Source organism: Silene latifolia, chromosome 10 (genome assembly GCF_048544455.1).
Source record: "Silene latifolia isolate original U9 population chromosome 10, ASM4854445v1, whole genome shotgun sequence".
Taxonomy (NCBI): Eukaryota; Viridiplantae; Streptophyta; class Magnoliopsida; order Caryophyllales; family Caryophyllaceae; genus Silene; species Silene latifolia.
In genome coordinates, this window is record NC_133535.1 from 147,145,861 (window position 1) to 147,167,783 (window position 21,923).

The window sequence follows — 21,923 nt, forward strand, 5'->3', positions numbered from 1 at the left end:
ACAACAACAGCACTACTCGGCCGAGTAGGCTCTACTCGGTCGAGTAGTCACCAAAGAAAATCCGTAGTATTACAACTACTTCTTGCATTGTGGTGTTTTGAGATAAGACCAGTGGTGTACGTTCTTTAGGTGTTGCGTTGGGATCACGTAAGGTTGCCACTGCACTCTTCTAGTTCCACGACTTGCCTATTCACACTTTTTGCCCATGCAATGAAATCGGTGATGGTTGGGGAAATGGTAGAGTAGTTCCCTTCATTCTCTATTGCATGAATTTCATCTTCGACTGGATAAATGAGGTGTGAACAATCTATGATAGATTCTTCACTTGTAATCACTAGAATTCCAAGAGGATTCTGAGTGTTGTTAGGCTTACCTCCAGGCGGTATTGGTAGGCGACCGTCTTCAATCATGTATTGAAGCACATTTTTCAGTTTGTAGCATTTCTCTGTATCATGTCCCTTGCCTCTATGGTATTCGCAGTACGAATTCTCATCCCAGAACTTGGATTTATTTTCTGGTTCGGGAGTAGGGCCTATGGGTTGAAGTTTTACCCAGTTTCATCAACCTTTTCAGAGCATTGGAATATGTGTCCCCAAGATTTGTGAATTTCCTTGGTGGGGTACTCTTCTTAGATGGCTCGAGAAGGTTAACTTCATCAGTTTTGCTAGTAGAGCCGTAAGAACGACTTGTTGAGCCTTGATATCCACGACCTACCGTTTTGGACAAGAGCCCTTTACGGATGTCATCTTCGATCCTTGTTCCTAGTACGGTTAAGTCTTTGAAGGTCTTAATGTTTTGGTACCTCAAATGACTTGCATAGATGGGTTTTAGGTTGTCCACTAATTTTTCCACGAGGGTAGCTTCATCTGGACGTTCAACAAGTTGAGTACTAGTCTTCCTCCACCTACTTAGGAAGTCGGTGAAACCTTCTTTGTAATTTTGGGTAAGAACCTCTAAAGTGTGAATGTTGACTTGGATTTCAGCATTATCCGCGTATTGCTTGGCGAATTCAATTGCGGCATCGTCCCAAGTGGCAATTTTCTTGTACTCTAGAGAATAGAACCATTGTTTTGGGATGGTGTCAAGAGATGAAGGAAAGATCCTTAAGAACATCTCGGGTTTAATACCTTTGATAGATATGTAATCCTTGAAAGTACGGATATGGTTCAAAGGGTTTTCATGCCCCTTGAATTTAGGGATATCTGTCATGTTGAAGTTGGTTGGCAACTTGGAACTCACGGCTTCATATTTGCGATTATTTTCCCTATAAATGTCATCCCCTTTGAGATACATCAATTGTTCCTCCAAGTATTGGGGTCGTTTCTCAGCTGTAGTCATACCTATGGGAGGGTTTTCGTCCCCGAAGTTATTCACAAATTCATCAGACACCTCACTTTCTCGAGGAGGCATCCTCGTTTCCACGGCATATATTCGGCCTTCGATTGTGTCAAGGCGATCATACACTTGGTCTTGAGTAACTTGGAGACGAGCTAGCGCGGCTAGGATTTGATCATTACCATTCTGGAGTTGGTTGAAGTTCACGTCGCTTGTTTCAGGCATCTTGGAAACTGAATAAGAGATTATTGACGACGAATCAAAACACGATCGACCATTTTAGCACACTTACTCGAAAAGAAAAGTTTTGACTCGTGAAGTGGGAGTGTGCCACTTGTGTCAAGTGAGTTTTGCAGAAATGACAAAGTTTGAAAATGTTAGTCCTAGTCAACTTTTAGTGTAGTTGTAGGAGTGGACTCGAAGTGAGGTTTTGAAATGGGTTTTGGGGCCCGAATTTTGACTTGACAATTGGACAGAGTTTCGACTGGTTTTGCGCTAATATTAGGCCTAAGTTTCGAAATCTTTACATTTTTTTAAAAAAAAAGGATTTTGATTTTACAAAAATCGTCATGGTTTTGTTTAGAAATGGTGATCACATATGGTACAAACATTATACAAGCATTATAACGGGATGCTGAGTGCATTTAGAAGGGTTTTGGCTTTAAAGGGTGGATTGCCATACCGAACAATCAAACCCGAGGTGTGTGGAGAGGCTCGTACCAAACAAGAGTAAGGCCGATTCCTAGTCCATTTCCTCAAGTAGTGAAAGTCCTTGATATAAACAAGAGTAAGTACCATGGTATGGATGACGTCAATCGCTATCCATCCTTAGGCCCAAATAAGAATTAGGACCGTTTAGACGGGACGATTGGTCGAATGGGTTGGGTTGGGCCTAGGAAGGCCGAATGAAACGATCTAGAAAGACCGAGTTATGAAAACCGACAATTGTCTTGTACAAACTATTCCCTAACCTTGTTCAAGTTTCACCCTTTTGGCTACACGTAAGTGTATTATCCCCAGCGGAGTCGCCAAACTGTGGACATGGGCCACGGGGGCGCTTGGGAACAAGCGTTTGCATTTGTGGAGTCGCCACCAATTTATTGTGGAAAATTGGAAACCGTTTGAATACCTCTTGCCATGTCAAGATACAAAGTAGTGACATGAACACCAAGAACTCGTTACCCTTAGCATTCTAGGTCTAGAATGACTCTCGTGGATGCCAATGAACACGGATGTTCACAGAGATCTGGAGTAAGGGGTGAGGGTACGTATTAGGAAGCTCTTTTGATCGAACACCTAACCCCGCCCGCCTCGATAGCGGCCTATACTAATGATTAGGGAAATCGTCTATACTCGATATATTGTCGATTTAAATGCATGCAATGCAACATCCATTAGATTATTAATCCTATCATGTGAGAATTAACTAAGTCGGTTAACAAGTAATTTAACATGCAATAATGTCGAGGTAGGAATTTAAAATCGATTACATGTGAGAGCATACAAGCAATACAATAAAAGAAATACAATAAAGAAAATTACAATAATTACATCGGATTTAATGGATTTATGTCGAAAATACATTTAAAACGGATAATTTTAGAAAAGAATAAATAAATAAATTAACAAACAAATTATTAGGCAATAATACGAATAGTAGTTAATTAAATACGTAAACTAATAAACTAGGTCAAGGCAGAAACGGGAGTTCAGAGACAGAACTCAACCCGGAACAGGCGCAGCAGAGCTGCGTCCTTTGGAAGAGCCGCTGTGCTCACTGCGTCTGTTCCTGAGCTCAGTTCTGGCTGTGAAGCCGGAATTGCAAATCGTTAATGTTCGTTGGTGATTTTAATGTTCGATTAATATTATTTGACTCGGATGGAAGTGCTTAACCAATTATTTACATGTGATTGAGGTCATAAAAACGATAAAACATGAATAAAACTAATTAGGACGAATTATATACAAGATTAATAAGGTTATTTACAAATTAACAAACTAAACAAATTAATTAAACCAAACAGGTTATTAATGATGAATTAACGGCGGTGACGATAAATAATAGATACAAATATATCAAAGATGAATTTCAGAGACTCAACATGGGTAAATCGAATATCTAAAAACCGAATTGATTTTAATGACGAAAACCCGCAAATATGAATTATAAGGGATTTAAGTCGGGATTTAAAAGATGAATTAAATATGAAGAATTTACATGTTAAAATTATTATATTAGAATTATTGTGTAACAATGAAACAGCGAACAATTGAAAACAAAACAAAAAACAAAAGACGAAGGAAAAAGAAAGGAAGCAGGAACTGCGGCAGCCTCACGAAGAGGCGCAGCAGGCACTGCGTCCCTTCGAAGAGGCGCAACAGTTGCTGCGTCCTTTCTCGACGGTTGTCCTCTGATAATCCGTAAAAAGGGTTTTTAAACAAGGTTTTTACAAATCGGTTTTAAGCATATTTTCGACATAAACCTTACAATATTAATGATTACAAAAATAAAGAACAATAATAAAAGAAGGATCATACACCCTCAGACTTACATGTTTGACGAAACGAGATGAACTAAGTTAACGTTTAGTGATGCTCGACTTAAATGTACGACGAAAGTGCCCTCTAGGAGGAAAACGAACAAAGTTGATTAAAGTTGATTGTTGTGGAGGTGGTCAAATTGGTCAGCCATGCAAAACGAGGCTGGTACTCAGAAAGATCCGAGCTTACGTGGTCGAATGTTCAAGCACGTATACGCCAAAATGTAAGAACATGGTTTAGAATGCAAAGGGAGAAGAGAAGGGCGGACACTCGCGTGAGAAATATGTGAGACCGAAGGTCTCTATTTATACTAATCACACGGAGGAAGTAGGGTTTTCGGAGAAAATTTGGAAGTGAATCTCGAAAAGATACGGAAAATACGCAGAAAAGGACTGAGGAAGAGGTACAACACCTGCTGCGTCTTTTCCTGAGTGGTTTCCTCCTGCGGAAGAAAGATTTCCGCGTTTCTATTATGGAATAGCGGATTAATCTCGTTTCCTTAATATTTTGTGTGAATATTACGGGAGATATTTTACCAAAGATTTAAAGATTGGAAAATATGGAATAGAAATATCCGGAACATTCCAAAACATTCTGACTCGGTTATTAGGAAATGAAGACGGTTTTCTGACCCGGACTCCAAATGTACTCTAATTACTGCCAAAACGACCGTATCGGCACGTAGATGACAATTAAGAGGTAGACACAAGTGTTTGAGCGACCACTTGACGATAAACTTACGAACTGTCACAAATCATTCCGTATACCAAACATGCGGCCCAATCATCACCGGGTGGTTTGCGGGAGGTGCAGAAATGAGGTATCTACAAGTGCGCATGTTTTAGCTCATTTTAATGGTTTTTGTAGTGGTAGGCGAGTTTGGGAAGGTTGTCTCCCGGACAATATTGTATCCTTAGTTCGTTCGGATTTTAGTAATATGAGGTAATCCCGCGTTGGGTTTTTCAAAAAAAAAAAAAAAAAAAAAAAAAAAAAAAAAAAAAAAAGTCAAGGTTCTTGGGTTCAATAGGAATATTAATCGGGGATAGTAGATTAATCATTAATAAGTCAATCGAATTGTTTAAGGTCATAAATTCTATCGAATTAGTTATGCCCTTTAAATCTATAGTTTAACCATTTGTTCTTCAATTGCTTTGTTATTTATCTCTTTTATATTTTTAATTATGTCTTCTACCAATATAATATTGGGTTAAAAGGGGATTTAGGATGTTAGACCGAGATAGCCTAATTGATTGCTAATCAAATCACCGGTCCAAGAACACCTGATACTGACCTCGTTTGCTATCTAAAATATTCACTAAAAGTCACCCGATTGCAACTGATCAAACTCCGTAATACACAATACTTGTTTGTCCTGTCACGCTTCTATATATAAAAATAAATAAATATTAAAAGCCATTAACTTTTCTTTAATCTGGTTTCATGACTTCATCATCTTCACCTAAAGTTTCTAATGTTTACTCGTTTTATCTCCATTGCTCCTTTCTTCAGCATTCATCATCTTCTTTCTTATACGTCATCATTACTCATCCTACATCATCTATTTCCTTCCTTATACAACCTCCAAATCCCATATTAATATTTACCCCCAAATTGATTTGGGGATTTAGGGTTCTACTTTTTAATCAAAATAAAAAACAAATCAAGCCATCAGTATGTGACATAGGTAGTATTAAATAAAGTGATAGCCGGAAATTGTACCTACCAATTTATCATCATCCTCTCAACCACTAATCCTCATTCTGAATACACCAAATCAAGTTATTGATCTGATAACATATATAAAACCTTGTGTTAAGAAGACCGAGAGGAGTGCAAAATGGCGGAATTGGTGGTGATTGAGTTGCTTGAAACTATTGGAGAGCAAGTGGGTTCAGAAATTTGTGAAATAATAGCTGGTGCACCTGACATTGATTCCCAAATAAAAAATCTCCAGGATCTGAAAAATATCATTGAAGCTACACTTGTTGATGCAGATTCATCGCAGGTGTCCAGTCATTCTCAACTAGTCTTGCTTGAGAAGCTTGAACTTGGACTTGCCAAATTAATCGATTTCCAAGACGCAGATTCATCGCAGGTGTCCAGTAATTTCAACAAAGAGGCGCGCTTGTTCTTTTCCAATCCAAACCAGATTGTCTCCTCCTTCAAGGACCCTAGGAAAACCACATTGAGTAATGAATGGGCGTCTAATCTGAGTACTGATATGGTAATTGGACGAGATGGAGACGGTGTGAAAGTAGCAGGAGGCTCAGATGTTGAGAACGACTTGGAATCAGGAAGTGATTCAGACTCAGATTCAAGTCTATCAGAGCTAATGGATATGTTTCAAAAACCCGAAACTGTGTTGGTGCATGGTGTCTCTACTTCATCTATCCAACCAAACTGTGTTGTTTACACATGTCGCTATTCTCCACTGATAATTTCTGTTGTTGGGAGTGCATTAAAAGCGGAGACCAGTCCCTTTCAGTGGAGGCTTGCAGCGCAACACCTAGATTCTCGTAGAATAGGTGACACAGATGATTCTTTAAATCCTTATATCAGATATTGTTATGACAGATTAAAAGATCATGACGTGAAGAAATGTTTTTTATATTCTGCTCTCGTCTTAGAGAACCAGCAAATTCACATTTCTGTATTGGTAAACCGCTTTATCACTGAAGGATTGCTTGGTAGGCCCACAATGGCAGCGTATAAAAAAGCAAACGATATTGTAGGACTGCTGGTGAAAGCGTCGTTACTAGAGGCTAGTAACGAGACTATGATGGTTAGGATGCATAATATGATAAGAGATTCTGCGTTAGCAATCCTTCCGTTCAGTAGAGAAGGTCGTCAAATGTTCTTCGGTCATGGATTGCGGAAATTAGGAACTGAACAAGTTGACAAATACTTGATCAAAATTGGTGATCAACTAAAGGAACCTCCACCACTTGAGGAATGGGAGAAAGCTACTATTATTTTTCTGATGGATCACGATTTCTCAACCCTTCCATATTGCCCAACTCTTGTATCGTTATTCCTTCAAAGAAACCGATACTTAAGGGTCATACCTGCATCCTTTTTTGATAGTATGCACTCTCTCACAAATTTAAACCTCTCGCAAACCAGAATCAGGTCATTACCTGACTCTTTATTTACGCTCAAAAGCCTCCAAGTGTTACTGATGCGTGATTGTGAGCACCTGATTATACTTCCCTCAGCAATTGGAAAACTTACAGCTCTTGAGGTGCTTGATCTTCAAGGCACTGAATTGTTAAATCTGCCTGATACCATCAGCGAACTAGTATTTTTAAAAATCTTGAAAGTTTCATTTTATGGGTCCATAAATCACAGTGAGTGCAATAATCTTCCAAGAAATTTGATTGGAGAAGGAACTATATCAAATCTTCCGCTAGAAGAACTCGCCATATTTGTGCAACCTGGAGATCGACGTTGGACAATTAGTGTATCAGACATCAGTAAAGAGGTGGCCGACTTGTTGTTGACTACCCTTTATTTTCATTTCCCTGAGTTAGAAAGTCTTGAATATTTTTTACGAGGAAGCCAATCGTGGAAAATTGGAAACGTGATGAGCTTCAACTTTATCGTTGGACATGATTTCAAGCACGCCTTATCTCTAGTTACCAGAGATGCAGAATTAATGCACAGTAATTCTGAGCGATGCCTTAGATTTGTTAATGGTGAAACAATTCCTCAAGGAGTGATGGAGGTACTCAAACGAGCTACTTCCCTTTACTTGGATCATCACTTCAAGATTCTGTTTTTATCGAGCTTGGAATTGATAACATGGATGCCTTGAGAATATGCATACTGAGTGACTGTCCAGAGGTCCAAGCTATTATACATCTCGCAAAAGACGGACAAGTTATCCTCCCATCTCTAGAATATTTGTCTCTCAATAGTTTATGGAAACTCAAAGCAATTATCAGTGGCCATCATCTTTTTGCAGAGAAAAGCTTTAACATGCTAACATTTCTCTCATTGCGCGCATGTCCTAAATTGACCTATGTTTTCACTTGGTCCATGATGAAGAATCTTCCGAAATTGGAGGAGTTGGTGATTGAGGATTGTGCATCCTTGAAACATATTATCTCTCATGAGGATCCGTTGGGTTCCGAGGAATTTGCTGTCCTACCTTGCTTGAAAGTTCTAAAACTTCATTACCTTCCTGACCTGTGTGAAATCGGGAGATGCACTTGGCCGAATATAGAGTACATGAGTTTCTACAATTGTCCTAAGTTGAAGAATCTGTGTATGACAAGTGATGATACTGCAAACATCAAACAAATAGCCGCGGATAAAGCTTGGTGGGATTCCTTGGAATGGGATGAACCTCTACTATCCGAAAGACTTTGCAAGCTTTTCATTCAGATCCAGATTGACGATTTGTAATTGGAAGGTTAGTATTCTTCCTGTTTCTGATGCTAATTCTTCGCATGGCCAAGTTTTTATTCTTTCCGCTAAAGACTCTTGTACGGTGTATGTCCGTTTTATAATAGCTTAGGCATCTCATTGAACAAGGTCATGCTTACTACCGCGGTCTGCAGGAGAAACTAGCTATGCCACTACATTTATAAGTGGATTGATTGATTAAGACCTTTCTTAAACAAATATAGTAAGAGTACAAATTTATTTTTATCATCATGAAATGGTAAATCACAGGCCAGAGATATACCCCAAATAATAACTGAATAACTAATCAGCCAACCTGGTTTCCAAAGGACGAATCACTTGATCTCGTTCGTTTAGTGTTGCATTTATTTAACAGAAATTTACAACAAGGAGATGACTCATTGATTGCAATGAGTTTTCAGGGAAGTTTTAGCCTGATAGTTGCATTTTCTCCTACTGGTTGGACTCTTAGTAAAGGGAAGTTTTAGCCTGATAGTTGCATTTTCTCCTACAGAAATTTACGACAGCAGTGTACCATCATAATTCATAAGGTGATTATCTCTACTTTACATACGCCTGTTATTTTGCTAATCGGCAGTAGTTATACTAACTGGGCTTCAACAGTATGTTTTTTTTTGAAGTATACCTTGATTTTCCAGAAAGTTGAAAGCGTACCAGGCAACACATCAGTTTTGATTACAGTAGCCAGCTGGCTAATTACTGCGACTAAATTGTCTTTTAGTTTCGCAATACTTTGCTACCTTCTAAACAAGGATCATCAGTTGACTTCTTCATGTCAAACTGAAGAATGTGGCGGTGCTAAAAGCCCTTCTTTTTCCTGTAGTAAAAAGAGGAAGACAGTCTGTTTAACCAAATCCATACTGTGATGGAATGTAGGTATGAAGTACCGTACAGTGAGTATTGTGGTTTTGAAGAACGGAAGGAGTTTGCTCTCTGGTTAAAACCATACCAAGTATCAACAATGAAGGTGAAGCCTTTAGCAATGCCATGACTAAGCTTTTACTGTTTTTTTTTTTAGACAAACGTGTACTATTTTATATAAACTATTAAAAGGAGATTACATACTATACGATTACAACCAAAGCAGAACAAAACTAATTACCATACAACATAGGGGAATAAGATACCCCTAAACTACTAGAAACGGAAGTAACGGAGCTAAAATTACAAGCGGAAGTAACTGTAGTAGAAAGACGGCATTTCTTAAAAGGTGGATGATAATAGTCCTCGAACTGGAGCAAGTCAACCTCCTTTCTTTTAGCACATTCGGTTGTTTTCGTGTACCTGCAAAAAAACAAAGGAAATTTGTCGACACAACCCAACGATCTCCTCCTTGAATTGGCAGCACACCTAACCATACGACTCTGGTGAATGGAATGCTCCCTCTTGTGAAAACACTTCCTGCTCAAGTTCTCCTCGGCGGCAACAAATTGAAACTGAACCGTAGATACCTTACTAACCACAGATGAATCACACGAAAGTCTTTTCTTCTTGGCAATATGTGAAACAGCCTCTTCATGACCCAACTCATCACTCTTACTCTCACAGCCCAAATGTGAGTGCTCAAGGCGCACTTCATGTGAAAGATTAGGAATGGGAACTGCTGCTTCCCTTGAATTACCTTCATGGGGAGTTCCCGTCGAAATAAAATTTGTAGAGATGAGGGGACGAACCCTCAAAGATGACAAAGATCTTGGATGGTAAAAATGGAGATTTTTCCCGAGTAACAAATTCTCATAGTCTTGGGGCGACAAACGCAAAGCGTTTTTAGGATGTTTTTTGTTGGAGAAGGAGTGTTTTGCAGGTCTTGAGGTATAAGTGTTGGAGGGATTACCGTCATTCTGAGCAGACGAAGCGGGAGCAGCCTCATTAAGAAGGCTATCTGAGTTCATACTAATGAGAGGATCAGTGGCCGCGAACGCGATATCAGAATCCATAATAATGTCACCATCAGGTTGTTCAGAATCAATAATAAAAGCGGAAATAGATGTAACATCAGCAGGAGGAGGAGGAACATGATCTGTAACCAAATGAGCCGAACTACAAGACGCTTCATCCAAATCAACACGGATTGGAAGCTTAGCAACCATATCATTATCTATCAAAGGTTTCTTACCTTTCTTATCAGAACCCAAAGGGTTAAAAGGATAAGCGACGCGTTTTCCATTAACATTTAAAACTAAAAGATCGGCCACAGAAAGGAGTTCTCGATTAACCTCTTTGTTTTGTGGGTCAAATTTCAGAGCATGTTCAAAGTCATTAAGAGCCTTGTCCAGAAGATTCAAATGCTTAAAGGCCAGGCCTCTGCGATAAAGGGCCTTAACATTACTCGGATCAAAAGACAAGACGAAAGTACAGTAACAACAAGCCTGATTATATTGGGAAAGCTTCAACTCGCAACATGCTAAATTAAGAACAAGGGAGATGCAGAGAGAAGTGGCTGCGGGCTGGTCATGCACGGGTGGAAGGCCTAGGAAACATACGAGTTTAAGGGCTCGAGTGTAGTGACGAGCGGCTAAAATGAAATTCCCTTCCCTGTAAAGAGAGTTTCCCCTGTCTTTCGCCAAATGGATATTGGAGATGGAAGGAACCCCTAATTCCATAACCAACCTCGCAAGGTCATCATCATCGACACCAGTATCAGCCACAACAAACAAATCACAAAGATTGAAAAGAAAAAATTGATACGCCATCAACGAAAGCAACAAACCCCGGGTTATATAGACAGCAACTATCACCCAGAAGAAACCCGATAAAACGTACAACCAAAGATGAAAATAGAGCGGAGCTAGTAACAGGCAACTAAACAAAGAACAAAGTAGGAAAAACAGAGAAAACCTGAGAGATAAATAAAGGCGGTTAAGCGATCAGCCTCTAGACGGTCATCAGCTCTTAGGTGGAGCGAACAAACAGACCTTTCTGGCGGAGTGAACAAACAAAACCGAGAGGCGATTAGACGGTGTTGTGGTGAGGCAGAGAGGCGGTGTATAGAATTTTTAAGAATTTAGGAAAGGTAGAGAGAAGGGGAGGATTTTCTCTCTCTACCTTTCCCGTGACTAAGCTTTTACTGTCGTAGAACAGTAATTGTATTACAAGTTACTGCTGGGAACTCATTTTGTCATTGATATCGGGTATTACAGATTTACAGAGGAAAAGATCTGTAATTTGTAGCAACCTGTATCATTAGCTTGTAAACAATTCTTTTTTCAATAGGTCTTGGTATAGACGGGTGGGGCGAACAGACGGGTAAAGACCTCTAATAAAATGGGTAGGGGGGACAAGGTGGGGCACCCCCATGTGCTTTCCACTTTATGGCAAATGGGTATTTTGTGAGGGAAAATGGTATCCGTCTATACGTATAGACGGATAGTGCCCGTCTATAATGAGAATTTGTGTTCTTTTTTAGCTTTTGCAAAGCAACGGTTCTCTCTGAATGAGATCAATCAATTGAGACACAGATTTCTTTCGATATTTTACTTGGTTTTCTTCATTAACATAACTAGTATTGGTTCCCGGCTTCGCCCGGGCTACCTTTACTTACCATTAATTTTTTTTTTTCATTAAATAAAATTATTTAAAGTTGCATAACTCATAAATTTATCATTAATATATTTTTTATGATATATCCTAAAATTACGATGAGATAAATTTTGAGACAAATTCACTACTCCCGCTATTAATATTTTACTCTTATTTAATAAAACAATAGTAATAACATTTCACTACTTGCCCGTAATCATTGTTATTTTCCCTACTCCCGCCGTAATGCCGCATTAATATTGATAATTTCACTACTCCCCGCCGTAATTATTGTTACTTTCACTATTGCTGCATTAATATTGATTATTTCACTGCTGTTGTTGTTTCTACCCCTTTCACTAATCTCGCTAATAATATTGTTACTTTTATTATTCAAATGAGTGATTACTATCATATAATTATATCCAATGTTACTACAATTCTTTTCTTTACTTACGAAATTACTTTTACTAGTTAGGCATGCAATTTTAAGAGGATTATATATTTATATAAATATATTACATATATATATTAAATCAAATCGAAAGAATTATGCAATATAGTATAATTTATTTTAAGGAAATTGACCATCTTAATTAATTATTTTATTTTAAGGAAATTGACCATGTTTTAGTCTCTTACAAATGTTTAGGAAAATTACCAAGCTTCTATATAATTTAAATTTAACCCAAACTCTACAATATTTGCATTGAGATCCCTTAATCGGGTCCATCACACGGTGCTAGTGATTTAAAACTATATAGTATAATTAATTTGTATCTTTCTTTAATTACATTGAAGTCCCTTAGTTTCTGGAATTAATATATAGTATTGATTGATTGATTGATTGATTTAGGTAGTTGTAGCTTTATGAAGAGATTGCCTGCAAGACAAAACCTGCTAAAGACAGCACTCACCAGTTAATTATCCTGCTTTTGCATCAACGAGTCGTTAAAAGTCGACTGGTGGAGAGTCTCTTAGAAATTTCATGAGAATCCAATACTGTTTTAAATATAGAAACGAAAATGTATATTGTTCTGTGGAAATCGGTTTCCACTGAGACAATTTCAGCCAAACAAAACACAGAAAATTTTAGTTATTCAAACAGAGATTAATCTTAGATACATATAGTAGTATAAAACAAGGGATTCCTGAGTATAAAAATTTCCAAAGCAGGAAGTCGTAATGCAGTTTGTTGCCGAGGACATTCGAGCAGAATCATTCAACTCGAAAATCCTGTTTCTTGTTGGCAGATATACAACTGGTATGCCTTCCTTTCTTGATCACGATCACCATTTTAGTTTATTCCGTCCTCCGCCTCTGACATCTGTTTCTTGCACAATCAGGAACAGAGAAGCTTTTCATGAAGTTGCTTGTGTTCTGCAGCGTAAAATAACAACGGGGTCAAGTGTCAACAATGAACGTGAAGTATCTAGCGATGCCCTGAATCCTATGATGAGCTCTTATTGTCATAGTTTAGAAATAAGAATTTCCGGTGAAAAAGAACACACTCCAAGATTACAAAGGTGAATACTTTCAGTAAGATGTATCATTAGCTGAGAGCATATAAACATAATAACATATCTATATAAAGGCCATTGCTCCCAAGTTATACTTCGAATGAATCTAGACTCACCGTTTAACCTACAATTGAGCCATGGACAAATCTCATATTTTCACACTCCGTATGTAGCCTATTAAATTTCACAATCCATAGCCATGTCCATCACAAGGTCAGTCTAATCAAAGACGATGTCACGTCATGTAGAGGCACAAAAGAGGATGACTGTTACAAAAACGGAAAAAAGACAGTAAGTGAAAAGTGGATGGTTAGTAACTTACACATTGCATATGGTCACAGAGGGAGCTGAGTTCATATATCTTCGACAAAACAGAAAAAAGTTAAGAGATGTCTTCTGATCTCGTCACTTAAGGTTAGGGTTTCCCACCAAACTTTGCTGCACTTTATGCTTCTTAACTTTCTTGTATTCGTTTCGTTCAAGCACAAGTTGTCCAGATTATCACATTCAATGATTTCAATTTTTTGTAAGCCAACCCATTCAAACATATTCACATTATGAATGCTAACAAGTCCTTCAAGATTCACAAGTTCTAGAATCTGTAACTTGGGAAATAGCAGTGTAGACACTACACGTACCTCAAATACCTCGGTTACTAGAGGACAGTCTTGTACTCTTAAATATTGTAGCTCATTGAGTTCTTTCACCATTTCCCATGACAGTGCTTGTGACAATTTCGGGCATTCGCACAGTATCAGTTTTGTTAGTTGTCCAAAGCTATCTTGGGGAACCGATCCTCGGGAAATTTGCCTTAACTGATTTAACTTCACCAAATGTAGCTCTTTAAGCCATGGCAGTGCAGAATTTTCTACCAAGCTGCTGTCTATCATTACTTCCATGGCATGACATCCCTCCACCAAGCACATTTCCAATGATTTCATTCCATCAATACCGAGATGAGAAAAATTGGTAATATCTTGATGGTTTATTAGTTCAAAAGCGCAAGCTGTTTTAAGCACCTCTTTAATTGCACGAGGAATGTCTTCCCCTCCAGAGTACTGAAGATACCGGCGACCTGAACATCTTGAGACATCAATTTGAGTTGAATTGTTTGGATGAGAACCAACATAGATATTGAATGATCTGAAGTTGCTCCGAGTGTGGCAGGTACCATTATTCCAAGAAATGCTAGTTTTAATGAAAGCTTCTAGAGAGTCTGGGTTAGGAAAATAGAAAGTAAGAGCACTTAGCTTTCTTAGGTTGGCAAGCTTTGCAGCAACTGATAGGGAAATCATATTCCATTGTGAATCTTTCGGATCTGCAACAATAGCCAACTCTTCTAAGCGGATGAGCGTGTCAAATATTTTGGGCAACATTTTTATACTCTCAGTTTGAAGAAGGTTTTGACTGTCCACATTACTAGCAAAAGAGACCCTTAGACATTCGAGACTAGTAAGTTCTCCAATCACGCAAGGAATACCATAAATCCCGCTACGACAAATGTCCAGAAGTACGAGACTCTGAAGTTCTCTGACCTCACTAGGCAAATTGACTAAGAGGCGACATTCATTAAGGTAAAGACCTCTGAGATTGGTCAACTTCGAAACCGAAGGAGGGAGCTCTTTGATCCCAGTGCCATATAAGTCAAGAGTTTTAAGCGTTGACATCAGATCAAAGAATGATGCTGGAATTACAGATAACTTATCATTTTTTTGGAGGAAGAGAGTAGAGATCCTAGGACATTCCGGTCTTTGGGGCAACTCTATCAAATTAGAGTTCATCAATGAAACTACTCTACCATTTTCCCATTGAAATGAGGAAGGAAGTCGTTCAAAGTCTTCCTCATCTCTAAATAGTAGTCCATAGTTCTGTAACAAAGCCATTCTCACAGCCGCGTTTCTAAATATAACGGGCATCTTAACATGTTTAATGCTCTGACATTGATCGAATAAACATTTGTCTATAAGATCCTCCAAGTTTGTATGTCCTTCTTCACACGCTTTTCTTAATGTCTAACCAATACCGATTAGTTGTTCTGTCCTCCAACAGTCGACCAAATAATCTCTATAAATCTGGGAGTCCTCAGGGAAAGATGCTCCATACAACACACACTCTTTTAAGCTATCATGCAACTCTTCATAAATAAGTTTAAAGGCACCGAACAAATCTTCTAAATGATTTAACGGATACATATTTGGAGATTGTAATTTTGATAGCGTACTCTGCCACAAATCTTCGTTTAATTTCCCCTTTAGATAGCTTCCGACCCCTTTGATGACCTGTGGCTGCTCACCACATTGTATGACTATTCTTTTAGCTATGGGCGCAATGGTTGGATGATCAACCACCTTGCCTACAACATGACGAAACAATTTGCGTGCATCATCTCTAGATATTTTCTCAATTTTGATGTCATCATCCATCTCCATTACATAGCAAAGGGTTCTTTCTCTAGTAGCAAGCACTACTTTGCCATGCATATGACCGTCATGAATTCCAATATGACGTAATTCAATCTTTGAGAAAACTCCATCTAAGACGAGCAAATACTTCTTCTTGTCTAGAGTTTCAGAAATAAAGGCAGAAGCTTGACCTCGATCATTAATCACATTCGCTTTTGAAGTCAGCCGCTTTAGAACTGTCTCTTGTATATGATCTAAGCCACCTTCCTTAGTTACAGTAACCCAAAGCATAACGTCGAACATTTGACGCTTTGCCACTTCCTCATACAAATTTTCCAAAATTGTTGTCTTTCCAACACCAGACATTCCCCAAATTCCAATTTTCTTTATCGTGTCATCATTGAGTAACTCTATAAGCTTTTCGACATTTTCTTGAAGTGAGTCAACTTCACTTATGTTTTTGGGGAACTTTCCAAGCCTATCTGGGGTTCTTTCTTTCAATATCGTAGGCTCATGATTTATCCTACTCCTGAGTTCAACAACAGACTTTGTCATCTTCACCGCTTCTTTGCTAAGCTTAAGACGACTACGTAAACCAGACAAACCAGTACTATTGCTAGTTTTTTGGTATTTGATTCTCATGTCATTCAAACTTGCTGTAATCTTTTCCACATCTTCGAGCCATGTTGTACATTCGTGTGTCTTATCTTCAAACATATGATTATTAGCAATAAAATCCTCCACATCCATCTTTCGACCAGTGAGATATCGTGCTTCTTCCTCAAGATTCTTAAAATTTTGATCAAAGTTTTGAATATAATCATACTTCCGTTTCAGAGACGTGTAAATTCCTTTCCCAGCGTCTGTTGCTGGTCCGACCAGAGTTCCAGCACCTTGTGCCGCCCCTCCGGTCAATATCGTCATGGAAACCGACTCCATTAGGACCGCGAAGGCGCTAACTGTGGTCAAATAACAAATTCAATTATCAGCATCAAAACCATAGATAGTACAGAATATAATTATACCTCCTCCTTAAACACAAATAATGTTTGGAACACTAATAAAATACGACTATTATTCAATTATCGTCTATTCCAACTACAGCTCTAAATGATCTGAGAAGGCTCGCCGAGCCCTTGGAATCGGTTCAGTCAAAACTTGATCATGTGTTAGATTTAAAAAGTGAGAAATTGGAAAAAAAAATATAAAGAGAAACCGAGGCCTATTCAGTTTCAAGTCGTGGTCGAGCTTGAATGTTTTACGCTAGTCGAGCTTCAAACTGAACCTGAGTTTGAGTTCAATATTTCGAGTACTCGAGAATTTTGATCGGCTCGGTTACAGCCTACTTTCAACCAGCCAATATAGAAATGGACTGTACCAAAGAAAATAAATACGTACAGAGTATAAACTAATGGATCGGAGATTCCGATGGAGTACAAAACTGTAATTAACCAAATACGAATTACGGAGTAATTTGACGGATAGTAAGATTGAATACTCCGATAATATACTGACCAAAAACTTAGCACACAGGTTCAAATTTCAGCAAGAATGATGAAGAGGTTAGATAGTCAAAATACCTGAAGAGTTAGTTAACTACAGAAACTTGGTGAACACTGGAAGGAGAAGAATCAAGAGCAATGGCATTGACTTGAGCAACTGCCTGATTCAATTTGAAGTCAACGCGATATCAATAAGCACTGTTTAAATACAATGCATCTTAATATCTTAATATCTAGTTGAGGAAACTCAGATCCAAAGCTGATTGTTGAACGGTTTTGGTTGGTGGACAGGACACTTGACTGATTCAAGCTTTTAAGCTTATGATGATTTTTATTTACATTTTCGTTTTTTTTTGGTGGTTGTATACTTGTATTGAGAGTTTTTTTTTGACAGCAACAAATAACATAGCTTACAATAGAGCTTCTTGAGCAAGATTATGAGCTATCCTATTCACTCCCCTAGGACAGAAACTAAGAGAGCAACAATGGAAATTAGACGCAATAGACTTAATATCATGGATGATGCAAAGAATAGATGCAATCACCTTCTCCGCTCCAGCAACCTGCATAACCAAGTTAAGACAATCCGTAACAAGTCTAACATGAAGGTACCCTTCGTCCAAGGCCCATTTGAGCGCCATGATAACAGCATGTCCTTCGGCATGCAGGGCAGAAGAGGCAAGCGAGCGAGCGTGAGCAGTATTCCTTAAGGTACCATTATCATCCAACAAGCACCACCCCATGCCAGAGCTTCTATCAGCCCTCCAAGCAGCATCACACTTCACAGTGCAAACATTACCGCACCCAGGACCACCAACAATCCAAAAGGGGAAGAAGTTTCTAACCCTCTTAGCTAAACCAAAATCAGGAGAGGATGTAAAACTAATCAAAAGAATTGAGTAAAGTGAAAAAAAAATGTGTTTTAATGAAATTTTTTTACAACAAAGCTAATGATTTCAATTTATAAATTTTCTCAAATAATTTGAAAGATTTTTTTTTGTCACAAAATTAATAATATCAGTTCATAATTTTTTTAATACGAATTAAATACGTGGTAAGTATTTTTATACGAAACTAATAATATCAATTTATCAGTTTCATATACGAATTTTTAGATTTATACCGGTTTTATTTTATTTTAATTAAAAAATTATAATTTAGTTAAAAAAAATAATAATGGTTAAAAATTATATCTTAATTACAACAAATTTTATTTTGCTAGAGAAATCATTTTTTATGGAAAACTATTGAGAAGTTTTGTTTTATGCTCTTAGTAGTAAGGGCGTGTTTGGTTCGCTCGTGAGTATGAGTTTAGAATTAGGAATCATATTTGGGTGGTATTGGGTAGAAACTTGTACCTCATACCTTGCGTTTGTTTCAATTTGGGTGGTATGAGGTTAGAAATCAATCAAAACAAAAAAAAATCTTCAAAATACAATATTTTTAATAATAATAATTTTTAATACTATTAAATCATGTAGATAAAATTTAATCAAATAAATATATAAAAAGATTTTTGTACAATATGACATAATTATTTTTATCACTTTTTGTTATTTTTAATTTGATATCAATCTCATACTCATACCATCTCATGGGTTTGAGGTATGGGTATGAAACCTTCATTATCATCAAACAAACACACGGTATAGATTTGGTTCATTTCAACCTCATACCTCATAACTATATTGGTCAACCTAACACGCCCTATAAAGGTGTTAAAAGATGAACTATTGAATTAAATATCAAAATCAACCCTACCTTCTGCTAATGGCTTCTTTCAGATGTGACGCGAGCTCACGTAGACCCTGTTTCTGTTTAATTTTTTTATTTATATTCTCTTGTATTATGTTTTGAAACTTTCATTAAGAGGCGAATTATTCAGATGAAAGTCAACGTATGGGTTTGTAACACAGAAAATGGTGTTAAGTTGGTTCCCAAATGCAGAGCGAATGTTTCAAATCACACATAAAAATATCAATTCTGATCTTTAGAGTTCGTTTTGCTAAGTAATTTGATCATCGAAAGGTGGTGGTGGTGGTGGGCGTCAAAAAATGGAGAGTAAAGGGAAAGAACCGAAAGCAATGTGTGAAAGAGATGAAGATCTGGAAAACGAAGACGAGGAGTTAATGAAATATTATTACCTAGAAGATAAAATATTGGGATGGAAGTTTGTTCAAAAAATGATTAGTGGAGTGGACATTTACAAATATGAGCCATGGGAATTGCCACCGGTGGCGGCCGTAAATGCTAAAACGTCAACCTCCGGCTTCTTATTCTTCTGTCCCGTGGTTAAAAACAGAGCGACTAAGAGTGGGTATTGGAAAGAAGTTGGGAGTCGTAGGTATGTTATATATAAGGGCGGCCGCATAGGCGGGTTCAAGCAGCAGTTGGTGTATTACAGAGGAAAGCCACCAACAGGGAAGAGGACTGATTCGATCATGTATGAGTATAGTCTGGATCCTACCCTATCCGCGGATCACAAAGGCGTTGACCGAACCTCCTTTGTTCTTTGTCAGATTTCTAATTTGTCCGATGATATACATCAGGATTACAGATTTCCTGGTGTTGTTGATGTTTGCCATGGTCAGTTTCTTTCTCTCCCCCTCATTAATTTGGAATTCAACTCTTTAAACTGAATTCAACTCAACATCTATGTGCAGAGAATGTAACAGGATTATCATGAATTATAAAAATTCCGGACATATATTATCAAAATAGGTTGAGTTTCAAAGTAATTACCCAAAATAGGTTGAGTTTCAAAGAAATTATCAAAATAGGTTGAGTTTCAAAGTAATTACCCAAAATGGGTCCACGTCAGCACCGAAGCTAGCTTCGGATTCAAGTCGCTCTCCCCCTAAGCGACTACATCCCGGGCAAAAAAGAGAATAATGTATGTAAGAAGATTCGATCCCGCGTCTACCACAATAAATGCCTAACTTCTTAACCATTTCAAGAAGTTTGCTATGATGCTTATTTACGCACTTCAACGTTTATCTCATGTATTTAATGCGGTAGTTATATTTTTGGAAACAATATATACCAATATATATACTTTTTTTTTTTTTTTTTTTTTGACAGCTGTAAAGCGTAAAAGATCCTAACTAAAGAGTCATAGCCTTCCTAGCAAGGCTATGAGCCACCTTATTGGTTGCCCTTGGAATATAACTAAAAGAGAGACAATGAAAAGATCCACTAAGCGCTAGTATATCTTCAAGAATCTCTTTAGTCGTGTGATGAGCTTTCTCTAAACCTGCAAAAAAAGCAATAAGAGGTAGACAGTCAGACGAAATTTCCACATGCCACCGTCCTTCCTCCTTAGCTCAAACGACCACTTCACGTAATCCTATAGCTTCCGCTTGAAGGGCTGATTCAGCTTTGATTGCTTTGTACTTTTCCACCATTAAATGACCTGTTGCCGCGTAAGCCACCCATCCTATGCTTGCCTTGTCCCTAGCCTTCCATCCTGCATCAACCATAATTCTAATGCACTCACAGTTGTAACTTGCACCTATCGCAAAGAAGGGTCTACTCTCCCTTAGCCATTTTCGCCGTTCATCACCCATATCCTCTGCCGCATGGGTCCTTTTCAACCGATCCTTATTGCATTCAAGTACTGCTTCATCCGCTTTTCGCACTTCCTGACACCATGAGTTCAGGAATAGGTTTGGGTGAAAGTTCTCTCCTTTGAAGAGAATCCTATTTCTTACACACCAAATACACCATAATGTAGCCATGAAGCGTACTAAGCGACTGGTAGCCTCCTCAAGTTTCTCTAGATAGTTTATCCACTGCATTATCCATTTCCTAATATCCATGTTGTGCGGTGGTGATGGCCGAATGCCAAGTTCCGTGCATGCCCAAAGCCGCTTTGAAATCTCACAATCCCAGAACAGGTGTTCCATAGTCTCAGTGTTGTTCCCGTCATTTCCACATAAGTTGCACCTTATCTCAAGCTGAATGTTTCTCCTTGCAAAATTGATTCCCACGGGTAGTGTATCAGTAATGATACGCCAAATTAAAATCTTCCACATTGCGAACCCGGCAATTTCCACGCTTTCCTTCTAAAGATCTTTTCCTCCGCCCCTATTCTTTCTTTGTCCTTTTCCGATCCCTTTTGTTCCATAAAGTTTGAGAATAAGATTCCATACCCACTTTTTACATTATACTCGCCGCTGCTGCTATGCGGCCAAAAAACCTTATCCTTCCTTCTAGAATTTAATATTGGCATTGCAAGAATTTTACTAGCAGTCTCCTCCGAGAACAACTCCTTGACCACATCATCTTTCCATGTTCCACCCTCATTTATTGCCCCTTCATTACACAAGTCTCTCACCTTAAGATTCCTAATGTTATCCCTGTCCACTGAGAGAATATCATTCCCGGCTTCTGCAAAACCTCCTTCCACCCATTTACTAGTCCAGACATTTAGGTTTGATAGGTGGCCCGGTTTCCACCCCATGTGCTCTCGTATCAATTTCAAACCAAGCTGAACGCTTCTCGACCCCCAAGAATTTCCAGTGATATTTCTCATTACACCTCCCTCTACTAATTCCTCCTTATAAAGTAGCTTTCTAAAAATTCTACTAAATTACGAATCATCCCCCGATACTATCCTCCACCCATGTTTAGCCAGTAATGCTCGATTCATGCATTCAACATTCCTTATGCCAAGA

General features: G+C 38.2%; 3 protein-coding genes across 7 annotated transcripts; 2 read left to right on the forward strand and 1 right to left on the reverse strand.

Annotated features, from left to right (window-relative positions):
- The first annotated feature begins 5,241 nt into the window (after nucleotides 1-5,241).
- LOC141606254 (uncharacterized) lies at nucleotides 5,242-11,767 on the forward strand. Of its 4 annotated transcripts, none has more exons than XM_074425309.1 (6): nucleotides 5,242-6,248; nucleotides 6,504-8,290; nucleotides 8,706-8,834; nucleotides 9,181-9,299; nucleotides 11,366-11,517; nucleotides 11,711-11,767. In XM_074425309.1, exons 1-2 carry the CDS (start codon nucleotides 5,714-5,716, stop codon nucleotides 7,688-7,690), a joined length of 1,722 nt encoding a protein of 573 aa, XP_074281410.1. In that variant the 5' UTR covers nucleotides 5,242-5,713; the 3' UTR covers nucleotides 7,691-8,290; nucleotides 8,706-8,834; nucleotides 9,181-9,299; nucleotides 11,366-11,517; nucleotides 11,711-11,767. The 4 variants fall into 4 exon arrangements, with proteins under 4 accessions (XP_074281410.1, XP_074281408.1, XP_074281411.1 ...); XM_074425310.1 differs by having other exon boundaries at nucleotides 5,289-6,248; nucleotides 8,943-9,299; XM_074425307.1 differs by having other exon boundaries at nucleotides 5,268-8,290.
- A 1,046-nt stretch (nucleotides 11,768-12,813) lies between these two features.
- LOC141606256 (putative disease resistance protein At4g27220) lies at nucleotides 12,814-17,619 on the reverse strand. 2 transcript variants are annotated; one of them, XM_074425312.1, is made up of 3 exons: nucleotides 17,326-17,619; nucleotides 13,666-16,704; nucleotides 12,814-13,203 (listed from the first exon to the last, which is right to left on the reverse strand). In XM_074425312.1, the coding sequence occupies exon 2, from the start codon at nucleotides 16,682-16,684 to the stop codon at nucleotides 15,356-15,358; it is 1,329 nt and encodes a 442-aa protein (XP_074281413.1). In that variant the 5' UTR covers nucleotides 16,685-16,704; nucleotides 17,326-17,619; the 3' UTR covers nucleotides 12,814-13,203; nucleotides 13,666-15,355. The 2 variants fall into 2 exon arrangements, with proteins under 2 accessions (XP_074281413.1, XP_074281412.1); XM_074425311.1 differs by lacking the exon at nucleotides 17,326-17,619 and having other exon boundaries at nucleotides 13,666-15,358.
- Nucleotides 17,620-19,301: 1,682 nt separating this feature from the next.
- Nucleotides 19,302-19,933, forward strand: LOC141608448 (NAC domain-containing protein 79-like). The gene is made up of 2 exons (XM_074427803.1): nucleotides 19,302-19,833; nucleotides 19,911-19,933. The coding sequence occupies exons 1-2, from the start codon at nucleotides 19,302-19,304 to the stop codon at nucleotides 19,931-19,933; spliced, it is 555 nt and encodes a 184-aa protein (XP_074283904.1).
- The last annotated feature ends 1,990 nt before the right edge of the window (nucleotides 19,934-21,923 follow it).

Coding starts and splice junctions, on each gene's coding strand:
- LOC141606256 (XM_074425311.1), bottom strand. CDS start 15,259: ATGCCCGTTATATTTAGAAACGCGGCTGTGAGAATGGCTTTGTTACAG.
- LOC141608448 (XM_074427803.1), top strand. CDS start 19,302: ATGGAGAGTAAAGGGAAAGAACCGAAAGCAATGTGTGAAAGAGATGAA. Junction 19,834..19,910: donor TGTTGTTGATGTTTGCCATG/GTCAGTTTCTTT, acceptor ATCTATGTGCAG/AGAATGTAACAGGATTATCA.
- LOC141606254 (XM_074425307.1), top strand. CDS start 5,714: ATGGCGGAATTGGTGGTGATTGAGTTGCTTGAAACTATTGGAGAGCAA.